Genomic DNA, 10,029 nt, shown 5'->3' with positions numbered 1-10,029 from the left:
ACCTTATGTGGGGATGGGGTAAAGTTACATGTATAAACTAATCACCTTATGTGGGGATGGGGTAAAGTTACATTTACAGACTAATCACCTTATGTGGGGATGGGGTAAAGTTATGTGTATAAACTAACGAAGTAAAGTTACATGTACAGACTAATCACCTTATGTGGGGATGGGGTAAAGTTACATGTACAGACTAATCACATGGGGATGGAGTAACTGTACATGTATAACTTATCTTATCGAGGGATGGGGCCCAATTTTGAACTATGCAAAAATGCAATATATGATTGAAAAAATGGACAAAAGGCTTCATTTCGATTCTGACAATGTAAGACAATGACAAATTGAGGTTTTTACAAACACTTTTGGTCTGTATGAAAAAAAAAAAACTGTTAAAATGCAAAACTACAATGCTAGAACTCACCTGTTGAGAAATGTTAAAAGAAATATTTTCCAAAAGCTGTAGTAACTGGAAAATGTCCTGCACTGGACAGCAATAAATCTTCTGTAAAGCCAATTCGATATGCTGAAAGTTTGAGTAAATGTTATGAGTTGAACTTGGAATATTCATTTGTTTGGTGTTTAATAAATCTTTAAATTATCCAATGAATCTATGTTTGTGTTTCCTAGTCATACAACACACTCAGACTCAACAAACACATATGATCTAAGACTGAAACTGAAGTATACAGTGTAAAAATAAAAGATAACTATTAACGAAAAGTGTGCTAGCACTCCATGTAGGGATGGCATGGACACTCGTATCTAAGCAATACAAAAGTCATCTGTATTTTCTTCTCTACAGGTCATCAGAAGCTAGATATGAAGAGCTACCTGGCATAGTCGTTCTATCTCTGATGTATATGTCACTTTTTTATCAATCCAGAGTTTCTCAAAGTCGAAAACTGACAAATGGCCAAAACCGAGATTTCCTATTTCGTTCATCATCATCCTTCTTCAACAGGCCTAGCATCTACCTAATTCTAGCAGTAACTATAATTTTATAATCTTTGATAGAGCAAAACAGTCTTCACGACCTTTGACTACCTATTTTTATTATTATTCTAGGCAAAATTAAAAAAGAAAAGAAAAAAGAACATAATTCTAGTGTAAAAGATGTTATTACCCCTTGAAGTTAGCTTTCTTACAAAAATCTGGTTTCCTTTCAAAAGCTTAAATACAGGGTGAAACAGGAATTACCAATGAATAATAGTGAACATTAGATGACTGTAACATGTAGAATAGTCAGTGCTTTGTACACTATACAATCGGTGTCTTCAGGGAGCCAACCCCTATATTATGTATGAAGTGAAGGAGTGAACAAAAAATTATTACATATACAGGTCATCAGAAGCTAGATATGAAGAGCTACCTGGCATAGTCATTCTATCTCTGATGTATATGTCGCTTTTTAGTAATCCAGAGATTCTCAAAGTCGAAAACTGGTGAATAGCCAAAAACCAAGATTTCCTATTTTTGTTCATCATCATCCTTCTACAACAGGCCTAGAGCCTACCTAGTTCTAGCAGTAACTATAATTTTATCATCATTTGATAGAACAAAACCTTTGACTACCTCTTTTGTTATTATTCTGTGCAACATTTATAAAGCTTTAGAATACACTCTTATAACCTATAAACTCATGTACACCATCTTATAAAAAAATTAAACAAACAAGTATTAGGAAAAAAACTTTATCAAAAAAGCTTTATAAAAAAGCCATCTAGGGTTGACTACTGAACTTGAAAAAAAGGAACCAAACAAGATAGGGATGGAAGTGGACATATCACTTGATCTGGTTAATGATCACATAGCAGACTAAGCCTTCTCAACTTTACATGGAGAATAAAAACCCCACATTACTGACTTCTTCACTGGTAAAACAAATAGAACCAGAATTCAAATCATAAAATGTTACTCTATTGTAAAATAGTCATAAAAGTATTATTGTAAAGTTAACTAAAGGAAAGGTGTAATGATGAAAGCTGAGATTCTATTCAAACACCAAGCTTTCGATAAACAAAATGGAAAAGCCAGTAATGTAGGGATTTTCTTCTCCACGTAAATTCAAAAAGGTTTAGTCTGCTATGTGACCATTAGTCGGATCAAATGATATTTCCACTTCCATCCCTATCTTGTTTGGTTACTTTTTTCCAGTTCAGTAGCCAGCCCCACACAGTTTCTTTATTTAGAAATAACTTCGTATCCCGATACTTGTAATAATTTCTCATAATAATTCACATTATCTAAAATTGAAGCAAAATTACAGTTTAATAATAATTTACTGCACTCACCCAAGAAACAGAATAAAGAGAGAAAGCATACTACCTACATCTATCATATTGTTATAGTAATAGAATTAAGAGGTAAAATGAAATAATAAAAATGAAGAAAACAATCTGTAATTAAATAAAAAGAAAAGTATTTTTATTCGTCAGTAAGTACAATGACTTGGATTAATACACACAGTCAAAAGCAAGGGTTGCAAAAGAACAAAGTATAACAAGAACGGAACTTCGCTAGTGAGTACTGGCCTTCACAGACACAAGGCTACCATACTCAACAATAAAAAACAATCTGTTTGATCCTTCTAAACCTGCATTCGTAAACCACTTTCTTTTGTATCTGACCAATCAGAAAACTGGATAATAAGAATCTAGAAGTATCTTTGTTCCATGTAACAATTGCAAAGCAGTCCTCTATGTGAGGTAAAGCAGAATACAACTATTCCACGAAACAGTAGATAACTTCTTTGACCAGACCTGCTATGGAAAGTAACACCAGATTTAGCTAGTTGGAGAATTAGAACTTATAGGCAATTTCTGCAGATTAAATACACAATACAGTAGAGTAAGATATACACACTACAGTAACACATCATACACGTACAGGATACAGTTACAGTAACAAAGACTCTTACTCACAAAGATGTATGATTAATATTTTAATACCTCTTGGTTACTAATATGGCTGGAGACAATTTCCTGTAGACGTTCAGCCGAAAACGTACCATTGGTGTCGAGGTAAAGCACGTTTCGTTGTGATTCATTGGCTACTGTAGCAGCAAGACTAAAACACAGCTGCAAATAAATGTGATAATTAGCAATACTTAATATATTATGTAATGACAGTTAACAATTTGATACTAAGAAATCATGCAAGATTAAGAATAAGATAAACTACAAAATTAAAAATTTTTAAACATAAGTGCTTGTACAAGGTATACCCTCTTCCACCATGAATAAATTCTGAAAGTTTCCAACTCGCTTCTTAGTACAGAAGTTTACTTTCCGAAAGTGCTCAGGTCCCTCATTTTGTAAAAATAGTTGTGTATTGGTTTTTATCAACAGTACAATGACTGCAATGATTTACTGATGCACTTTTAACAAGATTTATTGAAGAACTATATGTACTCAGATAAAAACACCTTTAGTATATTATGTTAAAAAAAGGGAACTTTGAGTTTGCTCAGTTTTTAACTCACCTGACTTTTACCTGATGCGGGTGGACCAACAAACTCTGTCACTTCTCCATTAAAAATGCCCCCATCTAGCAAGGAATCTAACCTACAGATACATATTTTCATTAAAGAAAATTACTTCCTTCGCAAAAAACAACACTAGCAATACTTTTAATCTAAAGTCTCAGAATGTTCACAACTAGACTTAAATTAGCAACTTAGAAGTAACTGAAAACTCCAGTTAATCCTAATGTGTACTACATATACAGTTTAATAAAAGTTGGCTCTCTAATAGCAAGATATATATAAACCTATATCATTACTACAATAAACATTTTCCATTAATAACTAAAATTTAGAGATACCAGTGTTGTTTATACATGTGGATTCTCCAGTCAATTTTAGGTCAATATGCCCATCAAATTAAATTATATTGAAAATCATTAAACAACAATCGGTGCTACTATAACGTGCGGTCTACCTAGACTTTTACACTATGTAAAATATCCAGGTCATTTCAGGTCTCAGTATGTTGTTGTTGTTGTCTATGTTTTTAATATTTTAGTTTAGACATTTTTCACTAAAACAAGCTTTTTGGCATGATATATGATGAACATGGCACGAGTTAAAGCGAGTTATGTCTTAAATTGTTTAAAGATTAGGAGGAAACAGCGTAACAATATTTAAACACCAGAAGATTGTTAACCAGTGAGTTAGTTCATTATTCCAAAGTTACTCATGAGCCATTCAATCACCTAATAAATTTACTGTGTTATCTTGATTACTGAGTTCTTAGCCAGTTTTAAGTTGTGTCATAAATATGACAGGAAATTTTAACAAGCAAGTTGTATTTATGAGTTAGATATATCTTCAGAATTTCTGTGGAAATTCTTTGTGAAGGTAGGCCCATGAACTAATGTACCTTGCAGAGCTTGTATGTCAAAGAAATAAATAATTTGTCATCATTAAATGGACTGAACTTCGCGTTACTTTTATTGAATAATCCAAAAAAACCTGCCCAATGATAGGACAAATTACAAAAATATTAAGCCTAAAAAAACTAACATGTGTAAATAGAAACTTACATTTGAAAAAAATCAATAATACAAAAACCAAAAAAGTAAACAAGACTTGACACTGGATGGCTGATGTAACTTAGATCCTGTTTCTTGGTTTACTCTTTGATGATACCATTTTCAACAACAAAAAATAACAATTTTTTTTTAATTTAATGGACAGGTAAATTGGGCAAAAAAAAACCCTTTTGCTGTAAAATTTAGACCTCATATGCATATATATATATATATACTTTCTGCTTAGGAAGTGCCATTAACAAGTCTTCTGTAACTTCTCAGTTCATACTCCAAAACAAGATATCGGTGCATGTTTCTATAAGAAAACATTGGAATCTGAACAGAAAATTTAACACAATGAATCTATGTTAAAACTGAAAAAGCCCGGCTTTCTTTGTTAATGAGAAATCTTTTAACATTATTTGATATGCAAGTGTACCTTTCACATCCTGTACTGAAGATTGCCAAAGATGAGATGCAAGTCTCATATAAATCAGACCCATTCTGTGGAAGAGCTGAATACTGAGCAAGCAGAACATTCCTGATCTTGACAATATCCTTATAATAAAATAAAACAAAGACCAGAAAAGTTGAATAAACTATATAGTGAGCACATTTTCATAGTTATCTACCCTCTAAACAAAACACATTCAAACCAAACAAATACAAACGCAAACACAAAACAACTATTACATATTATTCTAGTCACTCTGAAAAAAGTAGCATTAAAAGTGACTTTTAAACCAATAAATCATATCAAATGTTTACTTTTAAAGAAAAAAAAACAGATTATTTATGAGAATCTACATTAATGTACAAAAATCATATATCCAACAAACTAAACTTTTTAACTGTAAAGAAAAAAAAAAAGAAGTAAAATCAAAAAGTAAACCAAGAAACAGGATCTAAGTTACATTCAATATGCTGTTCCTTTTTTCCTGTCTATAAAGAAGATGACATGTCCTAAATACAACACTCAGAATTGAGATCAATGACAGACTAGGTCAAATAAAACACGCTGAATGATTAAATTTTGTTATATAATCTCAGGTTGACTTTAAGTTTTTTATCTATTAATGTTGAATAATTTGCTGTTTTATTGAAACACATGATGCTCTTTTTCATAATTAAAGGTACATATTTTCAACATTGTCTTGAATACACTTGAATAAAACAAACAATGACATATATTATGGACAACAAAGGACTATCTGGTTTTTCAGGACTGTCCTTGCACATCTACCCTATGCTTTTTAGAAAATCATAAATTCCCGTAAAGTGCTGGTCTCCACTACTGCTTAGGGTAACAGATTCCATAAGTCAATCATGCCTGGATGGATGCATGCATCCAACATTGAAGATAAAATTGTGTTGTTTAATTACAAAACATTATGGAAAATTAACTTGTAGTCATTCTTACACATATTAAAGTTTTATTTGTTGAATTTTATATATAACAATAAAAACTGAAATTTTTTATTTTGGGTTGCTTTCAGCACTCTCCGAGTGAAAATATTAGTGTTTGCTGAATTTTTTCTGAGAATAATACAGGAGAAAAGTCAAATAGTTTTTACAAAATTGCACCAATTTGAACATTCAAACTTTAATACAAGCTAATTTTATAAACTTTAGCGAATCATTATTTCTCAACCTCAGTTATGATGGAACTTAATTACCTGTTTCTGTTCTTTTTAGGTCTGCCCACAACTGAGACTCTCAATAATTTTCATTAAGGTGCTTACTTATGCAATCCTTAACCCCTTTTAACATCCTTTGAGAAATAGTATTTGGCCCCAGTCTTATAATTTTTTTAAACTTCCAATTTATGTATATCTATCATATTTTTAATTACACATAGAATACTGTTTACTCCTTCTTTAGCCAAAATAAATTTTAAAAATTGCAACTCAGACATTCCACAGTCTCCTGTAATAACCTTCCTTCAGCCCCAATTTCCCATTTTAACATTATGCTTAACTTTAACGTGTTTAAAGAAATCCTTATTCAATTACTGTTAATTGTAAAACCTTCAGGTAAACCTACTATACATTATGCGAATATTAATATTAAAAACAAATACACAATGTTATGGTATTGACTGAAAGTGAAATTTTCTGGTTATCTTAATATACAGCACCACATTTAAATTATTAATCATTAAATGTATAAATTATGATTCATGAGCAGCAGTTGTTCATAAAAGCATTTATTTATTTGTTATTCATCATATTTTTATTATTTTAAAAACGCGAATTTTTACCTTGTAGCTTATTTTGCTTTGGCAACACAAAACTTCTGGATCCTTTTCTACAAATTCTATAATATTGTTTATACCAATTTTTTTCAAATTGTTGATCTTATCTGCTTCTAAGAACGAGGACAAAGCTTTGTACAAGGGAGGCATTAAGTTAAATGTGGTGATAAATTCAGTATGTGTAACTTAAAAGTTAATTACGATACTCGAACCGTAAAAAATAAGTCCATGCTTTTATCGTCTAAAATCAAAACCGAACAAATTACGAAGAGTCTTCAAACAAGCCGCTTATTCAAAACCGCCCATTCGACGATAAATTTATAGTTTGTTGCAAGAATACCTTGCTTTTTTATTTATTTTTATATTATATGTATGTTACTAATATTTGATATTATATTCATATAAATATTTAATAAAATACAGTAATTTTACAATTTACAAAACAAGAGCAAACGTTGAAATTTCGCTATACCGTCAGACTACTATGGCGTGGTTGTCGGTGAGTTGTTAAATTTGTTACACTAACACGTGAATTATTCGAAAAAGATTTTTAGGTGTTAGTGGTTAAAAATAAATAATTGTAACTTCTTTTTCTTTTAGATTTTAAACAATACTACATCAAAGAAAAGCATCAGTGTTTCCATAATAATATTCACTGGTACCATTACTCTAACTGTAACAGTAAGTTAAAGTGTTAGTGTTAACGTAACGAGATAGTATTAGTAGTACTGAAACTTGAAAGTGAGATTAAAGAATAGTTACATAATTTTTATTCAAAATATATATAACTTGGCAATTTTATAATCTATTCTTTAAATTCTGTACCTTTGTTGCCTATACAGTTTACTATATTTACATCTTTTAACGAGTTAGTACTAACATTAGTAACAACACTTGGCATTTATTTCAATACATTAAAGTTCTATATAATATATTTGGTGTGACAACAAATTAGATTATTAAGCCTATCAGTTTATCAACGTATACATGGCACGTGGCATAGCCTTGTATGGTCGCTCAGTCTCTACAGTATTCGTTAACACTAATTTTAACACTACACTATGAATGACTTATAATCACATAAATTATAAACTAATTGGGCAATATTTAATTTAAAATATAAGTTATCAGTGTATAAATATAATAATAACTTACAAGTGAATGCAAAGAAGAATAATGAATATGTAATTGTAATAATAATAGTATGTCAATCACACTATATCTGTCATATCTAGTGCCAACGAGGTCTTTCACCCAATACAGCTGTGATATGACAGACATAGTAGTGGCCTAGACACTATTTATATCATCAGTTGTATGATCAGCAAATCTAGTAGTGTTAAGTAGGTGAAGTGTAATTATTACCAGATATTACAAGTCAGAATTATAAGGCATAGATGATTTGAGAACTTTTAATGGACTGCAACTGCCAATTGAATGAAAAGGGAACGATTGTTGAGGTTTGACATCCAAGAACTTTGCCCTCCAATAATGCAATGTCCACATAGTAACTGAGGCAAAGGGGCAAACAAATAGTGCAATGAAGGGAAAATTTCTTCGTTCTGAATACTTGCCCTCTGTCTAGACTAATATTTGTAATGACTATTTGTGTTTGTGAGGAACTTTTGTTGTTCCAAATCTGCAAATATGGTGAAGAGTTGTAGTGTATTCAACTGCACGAACAATAAGTCAAAAAGATATTTGATATCCAGTCAAGCTACTTAGAAGGAAAGAAGAATCTTATGGATGAAAGCTACCAACTGCCGAACACAGGAAGCAAGAGGAAAGATGTGGGAGCCAAAGTCTGACTATAACTATGTGTTTTCAGCTCATTTTATATCATGTAAATGTTGTCTTCTTTTTTATAACAAGATAATTGTACACGTCTGGGTATTGGACCATTCTGACGGGTCATTGATCCACGAGTCGGCAGGATGTGATGGGGACAAGAATCAAACCCAGTTAATTGTAACTTCACTCATTGTCTCGCTAATGCCTCTGCTGACAACTTCTCCATGTATTGATAAAACATTGAAATTTATAATTTGACTATCAAACAATAATGTATGAATGATTTGTTTAGTTATGCACAAAGCTGCACAATGGGCTATCTGTGCTCTGCCCACCACGGGTATCGAAACCCGGTTTATAGCATTGTAAGTCCGCAGACATACCGCTGTGCCACTGGGGGCCATATATGAATGATGATTGAAGAACTTGTACAGCTGCTTCAACAGTAACGTGTGTATACGCTAGATCTGTATAAACTGCATACACGCAGCTGTACTCGTTTTATTATTGTTTGCCCCTTGGTCAAGATGGTGATTGTGTTACCAGGCAAAAATCACATGAGTGTAATGTCACGCTGACCTCAAGAATGTTTCAGAAGAAGGCCTCAGCATTTCAAAATTGAGTTTTTACATTTGTTTCAAAATAAATTTATCATGTATTCTTATACTTAAAAATTGGTTTGGTAGTAATTATAAAAATCATGCTAGACTGCAGACCCCCCCCCTTTCCACCTTAGATTATTCATCTGTAATTAAGAGGCATGTAAATAAAATATTTTAGCCTTTTCTATAATTTGCCACTTCTCATTTGAAATCTGTAACGGACAAATTAAAAGAAAGGTGGTAAAAAAATATTATAGTTTAGTGTGATGTTTATCACAAACTAGTATATAGCCCATCAAAAGTGATGGGGCAAGTACTATCACCCCCACCCCTTAGTATACCCTAACCTCACATTTCATAGCTAACAGAAATAAATACATTTTGTGAAATCAAGCTTGACCAACAAAGAGGCAGAAAAGTGCAGTTGAGGCAGTCAAATGTCGGTAAATTTCTTTGTGAGCCAATCAAAATTAAGATCATTCATGAAATAAATTCATGGCTTATACATAGAATAATTATTGGTAACAATCAGTTAGATTAACAACTTGTAACATATAGAAAATCCAGTGTATTTTGGTAACACTAGGTTCCAACAATGGCTTTTATGTCATGTTGCTTAGCTACAAAATTATAACCTAATATTGTTTTTAGTGTAAGTACTCAAAGTATAAAATGAAATGTTGTTGATTTCTTAATTTAAAGTCTCCAGTGAGTAAAGAGGTTTGTTTTTTATTTAAAATGTTGGTGATATAACAGAAAATTGCTTAATTCAGAAACGATTTAAGTTTAAAATTGTATTGATATTTTTACTTTTATGATAAATTTATGCATTTGGCTCTAGGCTTGGTG

The 10,029-nt window shown here is 31.5% G+C and overlaps 1 protein-coding gene across 2 annotated transcripts in view; it reads right to left on the bottom strand.

Annotated features, from left to right (window-relative positions):
* Positions 1–7,038, bottom strand: part of LOC106475072 (DNA repair protein RAD51 homolog 4-like) — a 10,633-nt gene extending 3,595 nt beyond the window's left edge. For both annotated transcript variants that reach the window (XM_013935767.2, XM_022379286.1), the window contains exons 1-5: positions 6,794–7,038; positions 4,973–5,091; positions 3,485–3,566; positions 2,952–3,080; positions 425–526 (exon numbers count right to left, since the gene is read on the bottom strand). In XM_013935767.2, coding sequence (XP_013791221.1) covers positions 425–526; positions 2,952–3,080; positions 3,485–3,566; positions 4,973–5,091; positions 6,794–6,937 — 576 coding nt within the window. In that variant the 5' untranslated portion in view covers positions 6,938–7,038. The remainder of the gene's footprint in view (positions 1–424; positions 527–2,951; positions 3,081–3,484; positions 3,567–4,972; positions 5,092–6,793) is intronic.
* Between the last annotated feature and the right edge of the window lie 2,991 nt (positions 7,039–10,029).

The sequence above is a fragment of the Limulus polyphemus genome, unplaced genomic scaffold (assembly GCF_000517525.1).
Source record: "Limulus polyphemus unplaced genomic scaffold, Limulus_polyphemus-2.1.2 Scaffold8051, whole genome shotgun sequence".
NCBI classification, from domain to species: domain Eukaryota; kingdom Metazoa; phylum Arthropoda; class Merostomata; order Xiphosura; family Limulidae; genus Limulus; species Limulus polyphemus.
This window is presented reverse-complemented; position numbering and strand designations above follow the sequence as displayed.